At 37.9% G+C, this 26,983-nt stretch overlaps 1 protein-coding gene across 1 annotated transcript in view; it reads right to left on the bottom strand.

The window, feature by feature from the left end:
* Positions 1-26,983, bottom strand: part of LOC126458562 (serine/threonine-protein kinase polo-like) — a 77,482-nt gene that overhangs the window by 16,040 nt on the left and 34,459 nt on the right. The window contains exons 8-9 of the mRNA XM_050095681.1: positions 25,822-25,975; positions 1,874-2,120 (exon numbers count right to left, since the gene is read on the bottom strand). Of these exons, the coding sequence (XP_049951638.1) occupies positions 1,874-2,120; positions 25,822-25,975 (401 nt within the window). The remainder of the gene's footprint in view (positions 1-1,873; positions 2,121-25,821; positions 25,976-26,983) is intronic.

Here is a 26,983-nt window from a genome sequence, read left to right as displayed (position 1 = left end):
AAACCTGTTTGCAAGCCATTTAGAGGAAATGTTCCTAGCCACACACAAGTCCAAACCATGTGTGTGGCTCACGTTGATTGATCTCTTCATGATTTGGACTCGTGGCCAGGAACCCTATCCTAATTCCTCCACAGCCTGAACACCCACTCTCCCACTTGCTTCCCCCCTGGGCATCCTCAGCCCAACTTGCCACCTTCCTGGACACTGACCACCTCTCATTGTTCCATCAATACAAAGCCCATGAACCATCAAGAACTGCATTTCAGTAGCAGTCATTCCTTCCACACAAAAAAACCACACACTCCCATGAACTAAAACCACACACTCCCATGAACTTCAGCTACCTATGGACAGCTTGTCTGCAGCGACAAGACTTCTTTTGTGCAGTACGCTGAAGGTCTCAATCAGGCCTTCAGTCAGACACTATCCCCAAACCTAGGCCACTGACAATTCTCACAACACTTCCTCATCCACCACCCCACCCACTCCTCCTCCCATTACTCCGAACAACTTGCTGTGAAGGAGCATCCCCCTGCCACCTTCCCCTCCCTCCCCTATTTCATAAAAAAATTTAATATACTGGACTGACAACTGAACAATGTCTTTTGCCAGAACTACTATAATTATCACTCTGGCCAGAAATGATCATCCAGCTCACCCCACCTAGAGTGGTATTCCGCCACCCACAGAATCTTCACTATATCTTGGTCCATCGTAAGGCACATTCACCCATACCACACAAGTCATATACCTGTGGAAGACATGGGTGCAAGCCTGTCAGTACACTCATGCAGCACGTCCTTCTACAGTCCCATCATACGCTTATCCCATCTCATTAAAAGCAGGGCCATTTGTGAGAACATTCATGTCATACCATCTAATGACATTTCTGTAAAGTTTATGTGGGCATGACAACCAATTAACTGTCCAATGAAACGAATGCTTACAACTAAACTGATCACCCATGGGCAGAATGCACGGGTGTGCAGATCAACAATTTCAACAGTTGTTTCGTGAATTGGGCGATCTGGAAAACACCCCCCCCCCCCCCCTCTCTCTCTCTCTCTCTCTCTCTCTCTCTCTCAACATCAGCTTCTCTTAACTGCCTAAACAATATTTGTCTTTTCAACACACCCTTCACCCTTCATTCCCATTATCCTCCTCATATCTATCTCCATTAGCTCCCTACTACAACACCCTAAATTCACTCACCCTATACCCAATCCTTCTCCCGCCATCATCTCCTGTTCCTCTATTCTGTCATTCCCTCCCAATAAACTCTTCCGTATCACTGTTGTCATGATCTGTATCAACCCACCATTGCTGGAGGCACATCGATTCTCAGCCCATGAGCCTGCTGCCTCTCCCTCCTGTACTTCTCTTCTGTCCAACTGCTGTCTCCCTCTTATTTGTCAGCTACCCTTCCCTTCCCTCTGTACCTCAAGCCACCTCTCCCCCACTCCATCCAACAATCCCTCACACCCATCAAGCAGCAGAACTGCAGTCACAGCCTAATGTACCCAGCCAGCACATGCTAGCTCAAGAAAGCATCTGTCCGAAGATAGCCAAGTTTCCGGTCTTGTTCGATGAGGTATCACTTTTACTCCAGTTCTTTCCAAAACTTGCTTACGTCTAATTCTGGTTGTTAAGCAAGTGGTGACTGGGTGGTTGTCCTCCAACACAGTAGAGAAAGTTACCAATATATATATGAAAAGCCATCTTCAACTTGGCTTACAACAATCCTTCAGTAAACATAATGATAACTGATAGTTACTACAACAGAAACAGTGTGACCCTTAACTGTAATGCAAACATGAGGAAAAACATCTCTTCTTGGCAACTACCACTTGTATATAACTTCTTTAAGTCATACCTGAACTGTTCCATTTGACAACACCATGACAACACCATTGGACGTCCGAAACCACTGATACATGTATGGAAGTCTGCTAATGGAATCACACTCTCTTACAGGAACTGCAGCTCCCGCTTTTATCAGATTATCCTGCATGTACCGTTCAAAGTACTTCAACAACTTCATCTTCTTTGCCAATGTATCAGGGTAACTATCAACAGTGTAGAACTTTTCTTCTCCATTTTCCAGTATGTAATAGAGATTCCTGGAAAAAAACCAACATTATTATTCATTACTTTTACTCCTATTACTAGCAAACTGAACAACATGGAAACACAATAAAAGCAAAGTATGATGAAATTGAAGACAATTTGTGCAGTGGCAGCAGAAATCAGCAACTTTACTTTTTCTCTCACGATTATATATATAGAGGGAAATATGTCTGCTTGTGTCTGTATATGTGTGGATGGATATGTGTGCGCGCGTGCGCGCGCAAAAGTGTACACCCGTCCTTTTTTCCCCCTAGGGTAAGTCTTTCTGCTCCCGGGATTGGAATGACTCCTTACCCTCTCCCTTAAAACCCATTTCCTTTCGTCTTTCCCTCTCCTTCCCTCTTTCCTGATGAGGCAACAGTTTGTTGCGAAAGCTTGAATTTTGTGTGTATGTCGACCTGCCAGCACTTTCATTTGTTAAGTCACATCATCTTTGTTTTTATATATATATAATGTATGTGTGTGTGTGTGTGTGTGTGTGTGTATGGTTATAATAGAGGGAAACATTCCACGTAGGAAAAATATATCTAAAAACATATATATATGCCGCCCAACAGCAACCAGCCGTAAGGAAGGTGGCAATTACGTCAGTTGTGATCAGCTTGAAGATACTTTAATACATCTTTCCACAGTAGCGTATTTTGGGCAAGATTTTTCATAGATGCCTAACTATTGCACCCCTCATCAATTACAACCTTCAAGGGGTCACGCCTACATATATAGTCTGTCAACCAAAAATATTGTCTTGTACCATTCCACTGTTTTATAATTGTGAGCCTGTAACTATTCTTTGATTATTGCTTCAGCTAACACTGTGACAAGTTGTGCTGCCATACATGCACATGAACAGCAGCAACATAAAATAAACAGCGAGCAAGGAAATGCCTCAGATTCTGAGCCAGCAGCACAACCCCACAATGAGGCTGTTGTCTACAAGACAATTAGTAATCGAATAGGTGTCTGGCTGGGATCTTATGCAACTCCACTGCTTAATGCTCTGAACAGATCATTACTGTGAGTTAACAATTGTACGCGGCAACCGGATACAATTAAAGTTTATTTTCTTGTTTAATTAAACAATGATTTAACTCATAAGTTTACTTTGTTGTTGTTTAACTAAACCAAGATGAAACTGTGATGTTACTCAAGAATGTCTGCCTTGGTAACATGAAGACAGCTATTCTTTACACTTTTACGAAGTACACCGCACACCCACTTGTGTGTTAATAAACATTTTGTATTCAATCCTTTTTTCTCCATTACCAAAATAACTCTACCTGGGCACCTCGGGAGATGCCTTATGCCTTTACTACTCTAGCTATCCACCAAATCTTCGGATTCTTCTGCCGCCCAATTTTGGAAAGCTTTAAGACCCTTCTTGTATGCACTGTTAATCTTCTGATTTTTACTTTCAGACAGGGCCGCACTCCCGAAAAATGTACTGAAGAGATACTCTCACACAAAATTCTTTTATACGTGTTTTATTTTATTTTTCTGTGGTTCTGTACTTACTATTATCAATCTACATATTATATGCTCTTTAGTTCTACCATCATTTTATTGCACTAATAGGAAATCTTTTCTACAACACTGTTATTTCCTAACTGAATTCCCTGATCATCGTCTGACTCAAATTTTTTGATGTGGTATTTTAATTCATAAGTGAACATACTTTTTTGGACATATTTAAAATGCTCCTGTGATGTTAAGTACTTTGTAAATAACCAATGTCACTAAATGTACAAAAACTGTCCGAACAGGCCATGAAGGCGAAACATTACTGACCGGCCACCGTGTCATTCTCAGTCCGCAGGCTTCACTTGATGCGGATATGGAGGGGTACGTAGTCAGTACACTGTTCTCCAAGTCGTATGTAAGTTTACCAGACTGTAGCCATTACTTCTCAATGGAGTAGCTCATCAGTTAACCACACAAGGGTTGAGTTCACTCAGCTTACCAACAGTGCTCGGCAGACTACATGGTCATCCATCCCAGTTGGAGCCCAGCCCAACAGCGCGTAACTTCAGCGATCTGACAGGAACTGGTGTTACCACTGCAGCAAGGCTGTCGGCTACTAAATGTGTAAATCAGAAAAAATAAAATAAGTACTAAAGTACTTGAGAGCATGTGTTAATGAAAGTCCTGTCTTCAATCCCTGGCCCATTCCAGGGGTTTTACCAGTCATTTACTAATTTTTCACCTCTGGGTCTGCGAGAAATACAGAAGGCATATAGTAATTGAGATTTAGAATTATACTGCTGGCACCCTAGGAACAACTGGTGAAATCAGCTCACAGGTCAGAAGAATGCAAGAGCATACTATATTCAGTAAGAACATGTTTACTGAAGTGTTCAAACTGAACTTGGGATTGAAGATACTTCAACAGTTATGTGGGCCTGAAGTATTTCTGTGGAGAATAGAGGTTTGGCAAGAGAAATGTCTTCGTATTGGGATTAGAAATCTGTCAGTTATCTACAAGAACTTTCTGCCTACCCTCACTACCAAAAATCTGAAGTCATCTACACTTTACTAATGAAGCTATCATTTTAAGTTGCAATAACAGAACTGTGACTGCATGGTTCGTAATTAAGAGTGTTGGCCTATCAGCTGTGAACCAAAACCACAACCCCTCTATATCAGCTCAAACAATACAGCTTTATAGTTAAACACTGTGATCAAAGACAAATTGTTACTGTATGCAGTGGAAAAGGAAAGCTATCAAACCCCGAGAACACACTTTACACACATTTCTTGTTGTATGAGTGCTTAAAGCAACCTTTTGGTACCAACTTCTCACATAAGCTGCAACCATCATCATATTTTAATTTATATAGCAATACAAAGCTAGAAAATTAAACACAAAGTTTTGAGTTGCAGCAGAAGCCCGATTTAAAGCAGCTGTTGGGGAACACTTCCATGTTACAGTGCAAATACTTGTATCGAGACAGCTGTGGGATGAGAATACTACACCTGGAAAGTTTTGGAAAGTAGATAATGCAATCTTACACTACACTGTACTGTGCTGTATATTGTACAGAATTTAAATACCATTAGAAGCAAAACATGTAAAAAACTTAACTGCAGTGATTAGGAAAATTTCACCAAAATGGCAACCAAAACAATAACACTACAGTACTTACAAATGAAATGCTGTACTGCACTACAGTATATGAAACACTATAAAATACACAACTATTTATAACACCATCTGCAAGCTACTGTAGCTTCATTTTTCTTCCATTTTAAGTATGTCATCTTGCTGACAGGTCATTTCACAAATTTTCTTTTTAAGCACAGTGTTCCACATTAATTTTGTGTAACAACTGAACATGGTTTCATTCACTTCCTTCTCCACTTGCATAACTGTTTGAATTACCCAGCGCACCACATCTAATGGGAACATTGTTGTCTACACTTTCTTCCTCCTCTTCAATTGCATTACCAAAGATTTGGTTCAATCTTAGCCAACATGGCTATAACTACATTAATACACTTTTTGTCATCAATTATCTCTTAAATTAGTTCCTCAATTCATCACTACCCAGCAGTTCAAGGCTATAAGACTAATACTGCACAGCAGAACATCATGATACTGGATGTTAACTGCTGTTGAAAGCGGTTACTACATTCTTCATTTCTTGCATTTTTTCAACAACACAGTGGTTTACTCTGGCTTACGTGTTTTGGCCTTACACCATTCTCAAAGGCTCAAAATGTCTCTCACACCCTCAGTTGAAATGAAAATTGGTCAAACATGGCTATACAGTACCTGGTCTACATTGTTTGCAGACATCTTAGTGCAATCCATGTTTCTATGCCCAACAATTTCAGTATAAAATTAATTAATATCATGATCAAGACTAACATCAGTTTTTGAGAACATTAAAAACAGCCACAACATCCCACAAAGAATTTATGCATTTCGCTGCTGATATTGGTCATGCTTTATCACAGCACCTTCAAATTTACCATTTACCAAGGAACTTCCCATTTGCTCGTCTGAATTCATTATTGAAGTGTGCAGTTTATAGCTGTAGTGAGCCTTAAATGCTTCTATGGCATTCTGATCCAGCAGCTGAATAGATGCTATTTGATTTTGGCTAAATACACAACTGTTTACCATCTTGCGATTTCAACACAAGGAAATGTGGGCGAACTGGGAAGTGGTCATAAAAGTAAACTTCAATCGCACATTTTAAATATCTTTATATCTGTACAACAGTCTTCCAGCTTATGGCTAGCCAATGTATTTGTAGCAATGAGGGCAATTCTGTCTTTATTCATAATGAGTCCCACCTTATTTCCCCCCATCCCCTATTCTTAAAAAAGAAAAGACAGTTCTGATCAGAAGCTGACTATAATAAACCACTTTTTCCATGACAGTTTTACACCTCATTATGCAAAACTTTATCTCCTTTACTTCAGGTAGATTTCTGTGAAATTGTGTAGCAGATTCAGTAACTTAAGAACTTGCTTCTGCTCCAATGCTCATTTGGCTAATTCCATGGTGACATTTCTATATTGAAAACCATCAGTCAGAAGCACTGAAGTCTTTGTTGCCATGTGAACAAAAGTGAAGTTCTCCAATTGGGCTTCAGGAATTTGCCTGGAAGTGGCACATCTTCACTTTACTTCATCAAAAATCACCCACATTGACATTCAATATGGTTACTGTCTATTTCTCATTTATCCGTTTTCATTCATAAATTATCCCTGGTGAAATAGTGCATATGGATGCAATTAGCTACACAATAGCTGCATTTTTTCCTTCGTTTTCCTAGCCTTATGCCTAATCTTCACAGTGTTGGCATGTTAATCTGGAATTGGCAATGTTAATGGTAGCAAACTATGTACAGATGTCCTCCCTGTTGTCACCCCTCGCTTCCAGGGCGAAAATTGTGTACCCCACCCATTTGTGTCTAATGTTATCCATCTGAAAAAGAATGACTTTCAAAAAGTTTATGAATCATGTAACTGATGTGGGATGTACGTATGAGCCCAGTATTCGCCTAATTTGATGTGAGGAACTGCCTAAAACCCACATTCAGGCTGGCTGGTACACTAGCCAGGCAGATTCTAGCCACAGTGGCAACCATCCCCAAATTCCAGAACAGGTATGATAATGCATGCAGCTTTTCATGCATATATTCCTATAAGGAAGTATTAATTAGGTAAATCAGTCGATGAGGATTTTTCACGTCCCTATTGAGTCACAATCTATTCTGACTGCCAATAGGTATGTCATTCTGTTCAGATGGTAATTTCTAACTAGTGTCAACTTCTGCAAGTAGCGCATATGATCTGAGGTCGCAGAAAACATTCCATTAGGTTCAAGTGGAAAGTGATCATACATGGTTTATCGAAGCGTCGAATTTTGCCCTCTGGAAACTGCAGTAAGGACCAGCAAATCAAGAAAGACTAAGATTTAGGAAAAGCTGACAATTATTCGTGATGTCTAAAGTAACCTAAAGATTGATCTCTTACATAGTAATTAAACACAATTTGGCACACTCCTTTACGTGGTATATTCTCAAAAATAATCCCTTCATGAATGCTGAAACTTATGCTCTCTCTGCATTAATATGGGAAAACAGTCACGCTTAATCATCCAAAGAGGCCTACACACCTTCATTTAACTGTGCAGGTATCTATTAGAGAGTAAATCTGTACATTTGTCTAAACTACATGCAGGCTACACACAGTTTTCCTCTCAGCTCTCTCCGTTGTGCCACTCTGTGCATGTTCATGGCGACAAAGTGAACATGATGGAGAGAAAAACTAACTGCAGCCTGTCACTTCGTTGGAGCTGTGTTGCTTTTTTCAGAAAAGCTAACCATTACTTCATTCCAAGTTTCATCAGGTCCCAGAAGCTTCAGGTTTTATATTGAGTGATCATATACATACATTTTTTTTTGCACACACAAAACTTGAATATGAAGCACCATATATCACAAAGCCTTCACAAGCTTCCAGAGAAGATCCGAGCTGTAGTTCAGATGCTCAGAACTGACGTTTTTCAGCACACTGAAAGCCTGGCTCAATTGCTCCTTTTGGGGGTGGGGTGGGATGGTAGAGTGCAAATTTGTCTTCATCAAATCTCAGTGGAGAAAAGGAGGCAGTAGATATGGGTAGTATTAACACTTTCACTGCAGTGTTGGGAAAGCAGGTGCCAAATCTGTGTGTGGTGCAGGAAACGGACTTTCTCGCAATGGATTTGTTTATTTTTAGTCAGATATAAAAGATAAACTCATTGGCATCTAAATGTAACTCATTTAGTTTTACAGTTTTGCAAAAGTAATTATACTCCCAATTCTTCACGGTAATGTGAGGGAGAAGATGCACAAATAATCAAAAACCACAAATAATCGAGGTATTTCCAACCTGTTTTTGTTCAAAAGTTCATCCAAGTTCTGTGCAAAGGTACTGTAGGCCTGTTTAACAGTGTGGCATCGTTTGCTTCTGAGAGAAACTGACGTCTTTCCACAGGGCGTTTCGAATTTTCTTGAGAAACTTATTTATGTTATTGCACTGAAATCACCTCGGGCCCTTATAATCTAGAAGATTATCAGTACATTGCAATGTGGTTCAATAACTAACTAGGTCACTTTCTTCATCCCAGCCTTCACATTCACAGTCTTCTTTGTTTTGCTGTGGAGTATCCATCACATTTTGGCATCGATTATGTATTGAAAGCCACGTTCACGCTTACTGATCTTCAGCCATTCATTCAAGTATACTTCATCAAAATCTTCAAATCATTTAAATCAATTGCCAGATTTATCATTTGTGCAGTTATTTCATCATTACTGAAACCTCGAAAATCACTTCCTGCTATACGTGGAAGAATTTTTCTCCATTACTGAAATAGTGTGTGCGGCTTTACTTTCTGCCAGGCATCAGAAATCCCAAGTACAACATTTAGAGTTGTCAACTACTTCTAGAAAGTTACCAAATCATCCTTATCAAGTAGCATTTTCATTCTCATTTGTCAAAACTGGTAGCACTGTTTTACCAATGCAATTGCGCCTTGGACAATTTGCCTTACAATGGCTGTCACATTGGGCGGTAAAAACTTTTCTACTACGAGTCAATTATCAGATACAGAAGTCCTCTCCCAGATCTGAAGGGTTGTTATCAAGCAATATAACATCCTTCTACAATATAACATCTTCCAGAATTCACTGAACTTTGTGTACAAATTGCGTGTGGAATTAGTTCTTGAAAATTTCACAATCCATCTATGCAGCATTTTGGTTGCAACAATGCAAAGAGAGATCCCTAACTATAATATCCTTGAATGTTCAGGGCTTTCTTGATTTTCAAATCACTAGTAGTTCCACTTTGTGGTTCCCAGAAGCATTAGCCGTGCACAAAGTTTTAATGTGTTCTTTAGACGCCATGTCCAGGAGCACGAACTTCACTCTTAAAAGCAATGACTGGTTGGTAGGCACTTCCAATACATACCACTTTTGTCCGCATTATGAATTTGGTCTGGTGTGAAATTCTCACCTTCCACAAACTTCTGGAACTCTATGAGGAAGTAATCAGCTGTCACAACATTTGAACTAACAAGGGGAGACCACATCATTGGGATAACTTCGCACACCTTTAGTAGGACACTACACCAATGACGTCCAAGTAGAAGGTGCATTACTCCAGCAATTCTCAGAAAACCACAAGGAATGTTTTAGTTTCTTACTTATGTATCTGTGCGTAGGTGCTATGGTCAAGTGGTTAGCATTCGAACTACGTAATGCAAACTTGTACGAAGCGGCTGTTTGACTCCTGCTCTAATAGTTTTTAATCGAAATTTTTATTGTCAGTCATATTATTTAATTTATATGACACTCAACAGGTAATTAACTAAAAACTACAAGCATTCCCATGAAATTAATACAGTAGAACAAAAGCAAACTGGTGCTTTTCATTTATTATAATGTTCTACCAAGAACCGATGGAAGATTCTGTTAGCAAGTATTAGGTAATTTCTTGTTATTTGGCTACTTACTATTTTTAATTAAATTTAATTATTAGGAAATATTTGTAACTATCGACTAGTAAATGAAGAAAAAGTTTTCCATGGGGGTATGCCTGTCGTGATTGATTTGTGAAATCCCTTACACATCCTAACTAGTAATGCATCTGGAACTACTTTGCACCTCAATGCTTCAAAGCTGCAGACAGGCAGCACACCACATTTGGCAGTTAACCTGCATAGCACTGGGACATTGCTAACATAGCAAAAACAAACAGTGTAGATGGAAATTTTTTGAATGTCACTGAATTTACTCTTGTACTACACAAATTGAGGTTTGAGCATGGCTTGAACAGTCACCTCATACACATTCATCTTACAAAGCTCGAACGCTAACCACTTAACCACCAATAACTAATATACAGTGCCTAGGCACAGATACATCAGTTACATAACTGATGTATAATACTTCTCTTGCGATTTTCTTGGAATTGCCAGAGTAGTGCACCTTACTGCTTTCACATTATGTTTTAATGATCTACCAAAGGTGTACAAAGTTTGGAGTAAATCCTTGATCCCAATGTCATACCCTCCCCTTTAAGCTGCTCTCCTTGCACAGTAAGTTTGCAAATCCTGTGATGTGCAAATCCTGTTAGTCACCCAGTGATGCGTTACATTCTACTTCTAATCCTAAGGCTTCATGAAAAAAAAATTAGCTTTTTTGGCACACGTCATGCCTCAAACAATGACACCTTCTGCTTGTTTCTGTGTAAACTACTGCAAAAGAGCAGCAACTAATTCAATGAATTCAGGTCTCTTTGTGCTTTTTCATGTAGATGGCCCAGAACTAGAATATGCATTTCCTGACAAAATCCTGTATTTTCTGCTTGTTCTCATTAACATACTAAACAGCCTGCAATAAAATATCAGCCCTTAGTTTTGAAGCAGTTTCTCCTTCTCAAATATTTCAATTACTTCTAATTTTTGTTTTAATGTCAGCATGTTTGTTTTGTAATTATCTGTTTTACAAATCTCGCGACTTGTTTTGTTGACACTTACACACCACTTAACATCAGGAAACTTATCAATTTATACACAACAGGATGGCCGATAATAATGGAAACGGTACTCTGTTGTCACGTGGCAGTTGTTTGAACAATGGAAATGGCAATTCTTGTCACACACCTGGGAGATTACTGTAATTAGAGTTTCCACAGGATGTAAAGACTGCACTGCATAAACAGGCAAGAAGGAAGCCCTGACCAATGGAAATATAATTACAATCCGGCACACTATGGACATGCAGTAGTGAAATGGCTGCAGGTTGGACATGCCTTGTGAGAAAGTGCTCTGTCCGGAAGGAAACAATGAATGGCACAGACAGCAATGTAATTTTTAAGCTTAGAATGACGTAAACAGACCTAACATAACAGTACTTGTCTCGACAAAGCAATATATGAAACGAATTTAAAAGAGCGTAGCATATGAAACCAGAAAGTGAACGCGTATATATACACAGATGTAGCACCTGATGAGTAGCATCTACCACCCATTTAAAAACATTTACGCCCACAACACAACTGTGGTGTCGCCAGACCAGATAGTGTTAACAACGGAAAAACTTTAAGCTACAAAACATATGGACACTACTACGTTATTATGATTTTATTAGCAATGCCTGGATGGCTGCTGAAGCTTCTATGAAGTTTAGATGCCAGGATGGTGCATATTCATATTGACACTAGCCTTACAATACAAAGCTAGCTACATTCCCCAGAAGAACTTTTGTGTTTCTTCCTGCGAACTGTGTAAGTCACCTGCAGTACCTAAGGCTGTGCATAATTCATCCCACAAAAGCCAAATACAAGATGCGTGTTGTTCAGAAATAATTTTTATTTCTCGAAGAATGCTAGCAATGAGAATATTTTACAGTGAATGCAAATGTCCCCAGCTGCCTGGAATGATGTAACCCAAAAGAATGTGTTTACAAAATTTCCTAACACTGGCTGTAGGTCAATATCAGAAGCTGCAGAACACAATTTCCCTGAATGCCATTACAATAAGTGAAATTTTCTGAAATGTATGAAGACATCCTAAATTCTGATCATCAGCTACCTGTGACTGTGTAATGCGTTTGTAAAGAACCAAGCACAGCTTGATGGAGGCAACTTGGGGTTATTATGAGATGGAGGAAGAGGTGAAAGATTCAGCTGTACTAAGTTTTTCTGCAGCTGTTAAACTATTAATCTTGATTTAGTGTGGACTAACCCCCTCCCCATTCTTTAAGGAATGTAACTCCATGTATAAAACATCTCAGTTTGAAGAAAGCTAGTTTTCCTAATATGCCTGTTCATTAAATGAAAAATTAATTAATTTTTTTGTCTTAAAAAACCTAAAACTGTGCTCTGAAATAGTGTTTTGTTTCCCCACTAGACAGTGCCACAAGTTACGCCAAAAAATCGTAACACAACCCACATCCAAATGTCATACTAACGAATTTAAATCCACCTGATGGAGGTTTAAACCTTTGAAACATATCGTTGAGATAAATAAACAGTGAGTAGTAACAGTAAACTTGTTGTTTCATTTATGTCAATAACAATCATGGTAAAGCCTAAACTAAAATGTTCGCATTTAAACCTATATCTGTTTATGGCTCCATGCTTCCTGAGTTACGCTTCATACTGCAACATAATTTGGCAAGTACAATCAATGATTATGTTGGTACTGTCTGCAAAATGTGTTATGAAGGTAATACTAAGGAAGTAATCAATAATAAAAATTACTGCATAAATGCTGAAAATTTACTAAGCAAAAATCTTTTTTCCCTTACGTTCTGTGGGTGGCATGAGCAAGAAAATATCACAGAAAGGTTTGACATGACATGCAATTTCTTAGTGCCATACTTCTCATTAGCAGATTGGTACTGTCTGGATAATTTTCACACTGTGTTATGATGCCTCGGGGATATATTCCCAATTCCAAACTTTGGTACGTGTGTGTTAAACCTGTAATACGGAATTATTCCCCTTAATGAGTACATGACAACTCTTTAAATACAGTCAATAATTTAACATTTTTATTGCCATTTGAAGTCTTCAGAGTGTCAACCTGTGATTGGAACTACGTGGCTGTTTTGGCCATTTAGTTATACAGACGAGCTGGTTCTAACCAACATCAAGCAGCTAGAACGGCTGCTACTATTCTTGCAGTATTCCGACAGGAAAGAGCTAACTGCCTCTCAATTACCCCCCCCCCCCAAAAAAAAAAAAAAAAAAAAAAAAAAAAAAAAAAAAAAAAAAAAAAAAAAAAAACCAAACTCAATAAATAAATGACTTATATTTAACTTTTCCTTTTTCTGCAACGTTACTTATCTATATGACAAGACTAATGAAAAAGTTCCTTCTTCATTCTAGATAATGCCTTTACATCTAGACACCATTTAGTGATTTTACAACTATCTGTCTAGTTAATGAGAAATGTGGTATAATATACATTTAAAGGTTGCTATGACCAAGACATGAAGTTTCGATTATATGGGCTGGAAAACCTGTTTTCTGACTATGAGACACTTCATTAGAATACTTTTAGCTAAAACACCTAATTAAAGAAAAAATATCTGAGCACCCAGAAATTTGTTAATAGGGAGTTTTATGATGAAAATACAAGCTCAATGAGGAGTTTAGTGGCCTCTGTACCATCTGATTCCTGTTTTAAAGGCTTGAAGGTTGTATGGGTAAATCATATAGAAATCTTATGTGCAGACTGTAATACAATGAACTGCATTACATACAAATCCACTATGTGTCAGTTTTTTACTTTATGGCATTCTTTCATTCCAGAACAGTATATTCATGGGGAAATTTTTAGTTCTGCACTGAAATGCTTACAGCATCTTTTAACTCCATTGTCTTTATGAATTATCTATATATAAATCAGGCTTCTAACAATGAGCAATTCAATTGCTCTTTGTATGACCATTTACACAAACTTAGCAATACCAAACTGAATTACTTTCATCAAAAAATATGATGTACACACTTTTCAAAAGTGCTGCACGTCTCAATAGATTAACAACAATTGCATTAGTATTTTGTACAGATATCAGAATTTTAGATACCCTTGTAGCTTTTTGAGGATACATACACAGTAAGTAGAACTTCTCATAAAATGCTGTTTGTTGTAGAAATCTTACTTAAAAATAATCACTCAAGAAAAATATACTTCTGCCCAAAAATTTCACAGAAGTCAGTAAATCAATTAAGTCAGACATGAATATTCTGTACATCAAGGAAGACATAGATGGGAGAGTAAACCGAGTCATAAACCTCGAGCGGGTGCACCTGTGTATTAAGTGCGCCAACCACAAATAACATTGTCTTGCACAGTTCCACTGACGTTTTACAATCGTGAGCCTGTATCTATTCCTTCATTATTGCTTCAGCTATCATAGTGACAAGTTGTCTTGTCAAACATCTAGGTTAACAGCAGCAATATAAAATTCGCAGTGAAACAGGTGAGAAAAAGAAATATATGAAATGTGCAATAAAATGGCCTAGATTATGAGCTAGCAGCACAACCCCACAATGAGGCAGTACAAGATAATTAGTAGTTAAATACGCATTACACTGCAGTCCAATTCAAGTGCACTGTTTAATGCTCGAGGTGGGACATTACTGTGTGGTAACATCTTTATGCAGCAACAGTGTGATTCATTGAAAGTTATTTTATTATTGTTTAATTAAACAGTGATTTAGCACATAAGTTTATTTAATCATCATTAATTAAACTAAGATTACAATGTGATCTTGCTTATACACATTAACCTTGTGGTCACAAAGACAGTAATTCTTTACATGTGTGAAGTATTCCACATGCCCCCTCATGTTGCGAAAATCAGCACACGTGCTTGAAGGTTAAAATTGAATGTAAAATCATGTAACTTGCCAAAATCCACAGAAGGCTTATTATCAGGATTTGAAGCATTACCTCATGAGCTTGAGGTACACATCTGTACTAGCAATTGCTAGTCTTCTGGTACATCAGCCAGGAACAAAAGGCAAATTAACACAGGCAATGGTTAGTAAAAGACTCAACTAGGCTAATAACATTAAGCATCAGTTTGGGAATGATGGGGGAAAGGTAAATAAACCTATTTTACAGATTCCTAATGTCAACTGGTACCAGTTGAGGATGATACGGCAGTCAATACCATTGGGCCTTCTGAGACCTGTTCAGATCAGGCAACTGAGCTGAAAATAAAAATGTATAAAACAGTGGTGCGTCCTGTTACAACATATGAAGGAAAAACAGAAATTATGGAACTGAAGTTGACAGCAATGGAAAAGAATGTATGAAGATAGATCCATGGGATAGCACATGGAACAAAAGAAGAAATGTATCGGTAAGAGGTAGTGTGGAATACCAGACATAAATAAATGGATGAAGACAAGAAACTGCAAGGATCATGTTGAAAGAGTTGACCTAACAAGACTAGCCAAAATTTCTGAACAGAAGACTACAGACAAGGGAACAAACAACTGGATGACCACCTAAAGGATGGGACAGTAGATGGTCCAGTAAATTCACAGACTGAGGCAGAAAAACAAGGCGACTCTTGTAGGAAGTAAGTGGTTTTGATTTACTTAAGCATGTTTCAGTACCTTCTGCTCAACATTCAATGGATTTTGTTTATTTTTTTGATTACAAATGACCCTCTTTTATTGATATTATTATTGTTACAGTTTTTGATATTTTAGTCTGATTCCTGTTATAGATATATTAAAACACCTCTTACCATCACTACTGCTGTTGCTGTTTGAACAATAGTTTTGCACATATTTATCTTATCGCAAAAAACACGGAGTTTCTACCACCAGCCCACACATTACTGTCAATAACAACAACAGTTATAAATGAAGAACAGCTCGGGAAATTATTTAACATATCTGAAATATCAGACTGTAGTATCAGAAACAATAATCTGTAGAATATATGGTAGATACAAAACTACCAATACAACAGAACATTGTGCGATGTGTGATGAAGTAATAAACAAAACTCACTGACGAAACAACAGAAAATGCTAAATCATGTTCCTTCAGTGACTTCTTGCATTCATCTAAACAGCAATCTAATCTAAAACCTGGAATCTTTGTGCTCTTTTCAGCAAACAAATTTTTATTACTACAAGCTGAAAGTTGAATGACGCAGCAGCAATACAGGAAGTCCTAGGAAAATATTCTGCCTCAGCTGAATTAAAGGTTCTCTGACTTGTCACTTTCCAACATGAAAAAGTAAGTGATCAAGGCTATGTCTGTTGCACACACTTGGCTGAAAATGGCGAAAAACTTCGTCCTGGCTTGGGAACAGCCCAGAAATCAGCCCTATTACAAACTAGTGGAGCAAATATTGAAGAAAGAAAGACAAAACTTGTCAAGAAACGCATAGAAATATAGCACTGATGAAGAAACAAAATATTTGGCCCCTTCTAATAGAAAGTATGCCAAGCAGAACTGATTCACTTCTAAGGATGAAACACACACACAAAATAATGATGCAACATTTAACATGAACTTGCATTTTTTCTGCAAAAATTCTAGTAGATTCTAATAATTTTCACACTTCTGCTTGCTGTGGTCTCACAGTAGAAACCTTATGACGACAGTTATTCACCCACATGTTTCACCATATACTTTAACAAGGAATCTATATTGGTAAAACACTATCCTATAACCAGCACCAAAGCCCTGTATCAATTGCAGCATAAGAACTGCATAAACTATTTTCAGTATTTTGTATAATTACTGACTGAATGCTGTCTTATCTATTCATTAAGTGGTATTACCTTACGGGTAAAAGTTGAACACAATAACATAAGTACCGTACTTACACAAATCTAATGTACCCTTTTTACTACATGCAGTATTCAAAACTGAGGTGCACATACGATTCAGTGGCTCATTACATGAATCTGTTGTTCACCTGCAACGTCGTTTAAATTTAGGCAAGCAGAAAGAACATTGTGTGAAATTACTTTCAAACATAAAGTCACTTTTGGGCTAAAAAATATGGTAACAGGTGGGTGGGACAAGAGTTCAATGTAGCTGAGAGTAACATTTGGTTATGGAAGGAACAAATTGGCATTATTTGCAACCATCGCTTCTTGAAAGAGATTCAGTGGCCCTCGCAAAAGGAAGTCTTCTTGGTGTTGAGGTAGGAGTTCTGGAATTCATCTGTGAAAGACGGAAGAATGGGGAACCTGTGACAACTGACACCATAAGAAACAAAGCAAAAGAGATGGCTGCAGTTCTTCATATACTGAGGCAACAGTTAAAGGCTAGTGATCAATGGGTTGATTGCTTTATGAAACAGGTAGGCTTATCTCTAAGACACTGTACAACAACATGTCAAATCCCCCACAGGATTTTGAGAAGAAACTTTAGGAGTTTCATGGATATACCATCACACTTCAAAAAGACATGAATTTTGGGTCAAATAGGCAACACTGAGGGGACACCAATTTGGTTTGATATGACATGATTACACAACTGATGAGAAGGGGACAAAAGTGGTTACCATCAAAACATCGTGGTGTTAAAGTGTGTTACTGTAATGCTGTCAAACACATTGGATGGGCCCGAACTTCTGCCGTTCTTTATCTTCAAGTGGAAAACAACCCCCCAAGACCCCTACAAATGCAAAGTTGTTTCCTGATGTTTGAAATCTAGAGAAGGGATGCATGACAGACTATAATACTTGACTGGCTCAAAGTATGGGAACTGTCACCAATACTTTGTCTTACTCCATTTCACAGTCATCTCACTTATGATGCAATAGCCAGTAACAATGGAATGACTTTTGTGTTACAAACCTTCAATAATGTTAGTATAAATAAGCCTTTCAAAGGTTATGCTCAGGAGAAGGAAAAATGGTTTTGTGAAGCAAACTGTGAACCGACTCAGACAGGAAAAATTACATGTTCTGCTCTCCATTCACAGTTTCACCTGCCTGGAAAAGCATCCAGGCACCCAAGATCGTAAAATCATCCAAAAAATGCTATATTTTAAATACTCTGGAGGCAGTGAAGTTATGTGCTCTGGAATGCCTCCGGGGTTCGGGAAAGATCAAATGTATCTGATGCAGACTCCAAGGATACCCAGTAATGATGACATTATTGAATAACGCTTAGGAATGCATGTAATTTATGGTGTGCGCATAAGATATAAGCAGTGAGGTTAGGAGTTGTTTTTTAATAATAACTGTCAGTTGACAATGGGTCATAATTATTATTCTGAGTGTTCACATACTCAAGCACTGTGTAAACTAAATTTAGCCAGCCAGTGATGTATCAACAAACTCTCTTTGACAATTTTTAAAATCTGGGTGCATTAGATTCACATAAATACAGTATTACCATTAGAAAATATGTTGAGGCAGAGTAAAAGACAGTGCAAAAACACCCGAATTTCAATACCATAGTACAGCAGAAACCCACTAATCCAGTACCTCTGGGACCTTGATGGTGTGATACTACCAAAACTTCTGGATTACTGAGCATAATCTAAAAATAGTAGTGGACAGAGTGAGAGAGACAAGGTAAACAATGGGCGAATAGCCTGATTCTTTGTCGTGTGTTCTCTGGTGCCTTCAAAGTTATAAAAAATCTCTAACAACAGCATTTTGTAGAACAAATGAAGAAACTTTATAGCATACATCCTGTTGCTGCTGTTATCTTAAGTCCCGCGACTTGCTTGATTCATTTCTCCATGCTACTCTATCCTGTGCAAGCTTTTTCATCTCCCAGTACCTACTGCAACCTACATCCTTCTGAATCTGCTTCGTGTATTCATCTCTTGGTCTCCCTCTACGATTTTTACCCTCCACGCTGCCCTCCAATACTAAATTGGTGATCCCTTGATGCCTCAGAACATGTCCTATCAACCGGTCCCTTCTTCTAGTAAAGTTGAGCCACAAACTCCTCTTTTCCCTAATTCTATTCAGTACCTCCTCAGTTATGTGATCTACCCATCTAATCTTCAGCATTCCTCTGTAGCACCACTTTCGAAAGCTTCTATTCTCTTCTTGCCTGAACTATTTATCAATCATGTTTCTCTTCCATACAAGACTACACTCCATACAAATACTTTCAGAAAAGACTTCCTGACACTTGAGTCTATACTCGATGTTAACAAATTTCTCCTCTTTAGAAACGCTTTCTGCCAATAACAACATCACTGTTCAGTAGCGCGAACACACGAACAGGAAAAGTTTATGGTTTAAATTAATATATATAATGTTGCTACAAGAAAAACAACACTTTCACATCTAATATTGGTCTCTAAGGCCCATACGCTGCAAGACAAGCTAAGCTTTCACATATAATGTTGGTCTTTTATCCACGTATTACATTTTAAGAGATATCACACAAAAATGCCAGTAAACTTTTTAATAACGACATAAAAGTGTGATGATCTGGGCCATAAATTCTTCTACATGGCTCGTCATCAAAGAGCTGATTTTTAAATGAGTCCCAGATTCCCAGTGAAGTAGGCATCGACCTGATATTAAACTTTTCAATGTGGTTTCGGGATGTAAATTTCCTTGGGTACCAGTACTTTGTTATCTCATGTCCGGTTCTTTGTTATGGCATAATGCCATACGTGCTAGAAGATGAAAACGTACACTTGAAATGTAGTGAACAGTTGAAACTAGCCAATAGTTTGAAATTAAACCCTTTGTTTCAAATATATTGACTGCCTCAGCGGAAAAGATTAATAAAAGAAAATTTCTTCAGCAAACCGATAAAAATAACTTCATTGTTTTGCATGGCAATTAATGCTTGACTGTCAGAAAGGTGGAAATAAAATAAAATCTGAAACTAATCATGTATTTTAGCCTTCTGTAACTATGTGAATGTATTTTAATTCACATGATAGCTCCGGGTCAAAGAAATCAATTTTGTTTTTATTTGATGTGAGTCCAGTAGACAAAGAGGAAACAGCAAAGTCACTAACTGTAAACAAGGGTCCCGTGAAGACTACCCGCTTCCCTATTATAACTCAGACTGCTCAGCACATCAGACCCGTATCTACGATGTTTCCGAACCGGGGCAATAGTAGATAGTGGCGTCCATCGACCGTTTGAGATAGGACGTCAAAAAATTTAAAAAAATCGAATTTTCAAAAAAACGTTGATTTTGTAGCACACATCTTTCTGAAGGCTCTGATACATAAAACATACGTGTCCGAGGAATTGTAAGACATGTTATTCGATCTTAAGTGTGCCAAAGTGCAACGCCACACCTCTTCACACAGCATTCTTCTATCGCACGTCACTGTATTTCGGTCTGTGGAATTGAAACGTGTATATTTTGTACTGGAAGCCATCAAACTATATTCAGGACAGTGGAAAGTAAAATGTCCTATGGTGCCTCTCCTGCTTCCAGTCGGTGGGTTTGACATCCTGCACTCTTTTTTCTTTAAAAAAAAACTCTTCAGAAAATCTGAACTTTTTATCCCCTCTTAGCTAACAACTTGCTACCTTGTGTGACATAAAATTAGGTATAGGATACACAAAACCAGTAAAGAGAAGAGACAAGCAAGACAGTACACATTTCTTCAATCCCTAGGTCCTAGAATTTTTTTCTCTCTAATCTTGCTATCGCTACAGCTTTACGTTACAAAATAGTTTTACACTTCATTCATACGCTCCAGTTTCTCAAGCACGAGATCGAAAAGTAGCAGTGCGAAATTTTTATATGAATTTAGAAACGTCATATTCTTACATAATTTAAGTGATTTCACCATTTCTTCTCCTTCCTCGTTCAAACAAACAATGTTGTAATCACTAATTCTGTATCTATTCCTGCCAGTGTCAAAGCTTATTCGCCGGTTAACTTGACTAACTCTACCAGAATCACCAGTTTAGTTATCCTGAGATTATTCTCGGGTTAGGCGTTTTTACGTGTTCATACAACGCGTTTTCCGCGCTACTTCCAGAATAGACCTTAAAGCGGCTGCTAGCCAGAGACTGTACAACTGGCTCTTGCTAGTTTATCGATCCGGCCACAAATTTTCTGTCAAAATTTCATTTTCTTGGACACACTGAGAAGATAATACATAATTTCTCGTACCTGTTATTCCTATTAGTCGTTTATTCGCATCCTGGTAGTCTGAATCAATGGATTTTGGTGGTAATCATAAAAACGCTCATCATTCGCAAACCCAATCAACCACATAATCGGACAGTGGTTGGCTTTCTTTCTTTCGGCTCTACTCTACTCAGCTCGTATAGCCCCTTTTGTCTGCAGGAAAGTTTATTTCTAGATGTGGCAAAGATTCCACTGACAGACACATCACGTACACTATGCACGCATTCACGAATCAACTTATGATTCATTCGGAAATCAACTTAGAATGTGTTCAACAATGTTCAAAAAACCGACAGGGACACGTTTCAAAGTCATACGAATGATCGATAGACCAACGTGTGCTGGATGCTACGCGCTTTGTGAAACAAGGTTTTTTTCCTCAAGAATATGAATTTAAAGAATTATTATACAAAGGGAAGTGAATGTAGATGAATATGAGGCGGGGGAGATGATACTGCAAGGAGAATTTGACAGAGCTCTGAAAGATCTGAGTCAAAACAAGGCCCCAGGGTAGACTAGATTCCATCAGAACTAATAATAGCCTTGGGAGAGAGAGTCATGAAAAACTCTTCCACCTGGTGTGCAAGATGTAAGAGACGGGCGAAATACCCCCATACTTCAAGAAGAATGTAGTAATTCAATTTCTACAGAAAGCAGTAGCTGGCATGTGTGAAAATTAACAAACCATCAGTTTGTTAAGTCATGGTTGTTAAATACTAACACAATTTGTTTACATACAAATGGAAAAATTGGTAGGAGCCAACCTCGGGGAAGATCAGTTTGGATTCTGGAGAAATGTAGGAACAAGCAAGACAATACTGAATCTATGACTTATCTTAGAAGATAGGTTAAGGAAAGGTAGACCAATGTTTGGTACAGATAAAGCATTTGATAATGTTGACTGGAATTTTCTCTTTGAAATTCTGAAGGTCGCAGGGGTAAAATGCACAAAGCAAAAGGCTATTTACAACTTCTACAGAAACCAGATGGCAGTTGTGAGAGTAAAGGGGCATGAAAGGGAGGTAGTGATTGAAAAGGGAGTGAGACAGGGTTGTAGCCTATCCCCAATGTTTTCAACATGTACCCTGAACAAGCATTAAAGGATACAAAAGAAAAATTTGTAATAGGAGAGTAGGAAATAAAGTTCAGGGAAAAGAAATAAGAACTGTTTGCCAATGACATTTTAATTTCATCAGAGACAGCAAAGGATTCGGAAAATCAGATGAATGGAATGGACAGTGTCTTGAAAGAAGGATGTAAGATTAACATACGCAAAAGAAGGATAATGGAAATTAGTCAAATCAGGTTATGCAATGGGAATCAGGTTAGGAAATTAGATGAAGTAGTAGACGAGTTTTGCAGCAACATAACTGATCAAAGCCAAAGTAGAGGGGATATTAAATGTAGGTAGCATTTCTGAAGAAGAGAAATTTGTTAACACTGACTGAAGATTTAAGAATCAAGAAGTCTTTGACAGTATTTGTCCGTACCATAGCCATGTATGGAAGTGAAACATGGACGATAAACAGTTTAGATCAAAAAAAGTTTTCGACATGTGGTGCTACAGAATAATGCTGAAGATTGGATGGGTAGATCAATAATGAATGAGGCAGTACTGAATATAATTGGGGAAACAAGAAATATGTGACAACTTTACCTGATTAAGGGATTAGTTGAGAGGAGATATTAAGAGATCACCAGTTTAGTACTGGAGGTAAGTGCGAGGGGTAAAAATCTTACGGTGAGACCAAGTGATGAACACAGTAAGGAGATACAGAAAGAGGTAAGTTGCAGTAGTTATTTGGAGAGAAAGAGGCTTGCACATTATAGAGTAACATGGAGAGCTGAATCAAACAGTATGGACTGAAGACAAAACAGCAGCAGGAGGTTGTGACTGTCAAAGTCTATCCAGTCCAAAATTTCATCTTGTGACAAATTTCTCATTTCATTTTGATGAACATTTAACCATATAACAGCATTACCTTCATTTGGAATAGTGAAGTCTGTTTCTTCATAGGCTTTTGGTCAGAGTTTTCACCAGGATTTCCTACGAGTAAAAGACTTACTTCATTCCACACCAAAGATGTTCCAGAAATAGGACCTTTGATACTCAAGTTAAAGGAAGACCACTGAACAGTCTGAATTGATAAGCTCCTGGAAAGAAGCTCTGTAAAGAAACTTTAAATTCTGAATTACTCCCCAATCCATTGGTTGAATCAGGGAAGTAGCATTTGCTGAAGGCGAGTGGCAAATATGTTCCCCGAGATCAATTTGGACAATGGAGAGTAGGCTAAAAACCAGCCCCTGCACAATTCCAATGTCATCCATGCATTGGAATAAGCTCCACAAATTCCAATAAATTTTTTAACTCTATTAAAAGCTCTTTGCCTTTTGCACTTGCTAACAATGAAGTAGTCTTTCAGATCTATTGGAATAGAAACACTTGCACAAAATTTTATGCAGCTGATCTATTTTGGCCTTTTTCAAAGCTTTTTGTGATCCAATGTCTTTTACTGCACCTGTCTATGAGGCGAACCTTCGAAGTTAACCTTTTTTCAAAAAATCTCTTATTGTTCAAGAATCAACATTATATTCTTCCATAACCTTATTTCTACATAACTACTCTACTTGCGACAGCAGCATTAATCATAATTACACTTTGAAACATCACTTTTTAATCGCTGTACACAATTGGTGCACAACAGAAATTGTTCGAGATGTGACTAGAATGACTATTCGTACTACATGACTTAATTGTTGACCACTGCCGAGCGTGTCTGAACTGTTGAGTACGTACAGAGCGATGCCAAACTACTGAACATGCTAGACTGCCAGATTACTGTGGTTTTACTTTATTTGAGAATGAGACCACATAATTTCCAACAAACTTTTGTGAGGTGCCAAACAAAGGCTGATACCTTGCAACACAACCACACATAGCCACAGCCTTGCAAGTGTTGCTACACCGCCCTCTAATTACAGCCTAGCGCAGTACTACTCTGCCCCGTCAATGTTTATTGAGAAAGGGAACAGCATAGCCTAGTACACTAGCTGTGTAATTACTGTCTTGTACAGAACTAGAAGTGAAAGCAGTTGTTAAATATACTCTGAATGACAGATTTGTAATTTGTCTGTACCAAGTGATAAGTCAATGTTCAGAAAAACTTTTCAACACTATTGGATTCCTGTGGAAACGGAGTGCAAAGTTCAGTAATTTCTATCTATATTGTAATAAAGTGAGCTAATATTGTGTGTGTTAGAGTAGCCACTCAAGATACCCCCTGGAGCAAACCAATGGACTCACCATTGCTCTGGTGAGTATACTCCAACCTTTAGAAAACTTTTTCTTGCTGACACCATCCACAAAATGATGAAAGGAAAAAGTTCATCACTTACATTTTCTCTGTTCGTGCAGTGTAACTTCATCACTAGGCCTGACATTTTAAGTTATTACTTCTTTACAACTAACTGTACTTGCAACATTTTCTGCCGACAGTTCCCATATATACCAAGAAATGTACCTGCAAAACTTTATCACTGTACGGCAGGCAGGAAGTGAAACACTGAGATGTGAAAAAGAACTAGCTTTCCTTAAAATGGAGTGCAAATTCCCTGCCTAAACTCATCCAGTGTTTCACGATGAAAGTACTTTGTGACTTCCAATGAACTTCAAAATGTATTTCTAAACCTTTTCCTCACTTACATCCTTATTGGCAAGTATTTAACCCATTTATTCATTTGTAAAGCAATCAGAAGTTTGGAACTGTTTTGTACATGGAGGTTCAATTCTTTTAAGAATTTGGGGTTTACTAGTGCATCCCAAATCAGAAGAGGGATTTCAGAAATTTATTAGTGTTCGGAGAATGAGCAGCACCTCTACTTGCAATACACTGCAGTGTGTCAGCGAAATGCCTAGCTAAGATTACACCACTAAATACACTACTACAACAACTTCACATTTTTATCCTTATGTATGAAGCTTCCACAAAATTTTTTTGTTAGTGAATCAAGTATATTCTTTTTCTCATGGAACTTTATTATCTGCTTCCAAGCTCAATACTGTGTACTTTCTATACACCGTAAAATTTAACTATCAGTACTCAATGCCTGAAGAAACAAATACTTGTTACCTGCAAGGAAACTAACAGAACAACATGACATCAAAACTGAACATGCATCTCTGTAAAAGTCTGAAGACACTGACTGCATTTGTTTGTTAAATCTTTATGCAGCCTTTGCACAGAAAGGAATGAAACTGATCTAGTTCCCTATCTGGGCCAAACTTCATTTCAGCAAAATTGAAATAGCTAAACTGTATGTAATGCATTTGTAGGCTTTTCAGCCCAAAATTAGAAAATAAAAAAAATGAAATTAAAGAGTTGAGTGAGCAGAAATGGTATGGTTACAAAACAGACAGACACGTCTACAAATTTGTGTGAATGCCAAGAACATGCTGTAATGAAGATTGCCCTATAATCAAGGATCAACGAATGGAAAAAAGTTAAAGTGAGAGCCTATCTTATTTAACAAACTGGTTTACATGCAAATATCTTTGTACTATACTTACTTTCGGTTGGGATGCAAGCTCAACTTCGTGTAATCGTTGAACATAACACAGACACTATCATCAGACAGCTGATAGCCAAAACCATATTTATCTGAATAATCAACCCATTTACTAATCCACACAAATGGGTGAGATGCAGGATCTGTTGTCTCATCTGTTAACCAAGCAACACATATTATTAAGGTTCAGAATGTTACTTTATATAATATTAATAATAATAATAATAATAATAAATAATAATAATAGTAATAATAATAATAAATAAAGGTAGCTGCAGCCATGTTCATAAAGGGGTAACAAGGACAAAGGAGATGGCATGCCCTAGCACATGTTGGCAAGTGATAGTTAACTAAGTCAATGGTGTAGAGATGAACGGAGAAACAATATGTCAAATGTAATGGGATTCACCTGTCTGCACTAAAACAGATGAAGCAAAATGTGCACGATGAAATTTCACTGATATTAATAGATTAGCTAACAAGTCTTGTGAACAAGAGGACACACTTGCAGAAATGGCATACTACATCAGATTTCTTTAAAAAAATTTACCATAGGAAGCAACCAGTGATTCATTTAGACGAAACATGTATTCATACATATTACACTGTGAATGGAAGCTTCACGAGTATTATTGTGTACGTGCACTACTGTGCAACTATTACTGTGAGACTTTGTGCAATTGCATAAGGAACAAACGTTTTGGCACTGAGAAGCACAAATTTTCTCATGTTTATTTCATTACCAAATTTTTATAGGAAAACTGTTCCCCTCTTACTGCCACCATACCATACAGATCACTGGTGTGGAATCTTGGGAAGAAGAAGAAGAAAATCCCCTCTCCACAGTGAAGAAAGTGCTGATGCTTTTGATGCTAATGAACATTGTCAATCACTCAACTTGGTGCAACCCTTTCAATGTTGGGCAACTTTAGCATCCATTTAGTGAGTCAGTACATGCACAGTAAGTCTGCATCAAGAACACACACTTGGGAAAGAGACATTTAAATGAAACCATGTACCTGTACAGCGTGAAGCCCTCACTGCATGCAGTCTGAACCCCCAAATGGTAAGACATGCAATTATTTAGATTCTAGGTATGTTTTGGGCAACCTCCCTCTACACCGTTTTTAAGCAAATGCACAGAGCATCAATCCTTGTGGTTG

This window comes from Schistocerca serialis, chromosome 2 (genome assembly GCF_023864345.2).
Source record: "Schistocerca serialis cubense isolate TAMUIC-IGC-003099 chromosome 2, iqSchSeri2.2, whole genome shotgun sequence".
Taxonomy (NCBI): domain Eukaryota; kingdom Metazoa; phylum Arthropoda; class Insecta; order Orthoptera; family Acrididae; genus Schistocerca; species Schistocerca serialis.
Note: the sequence above shows the minus strand (reverse complement) of the source record. Positions and strands in the feature narration are given on the sequence as shown.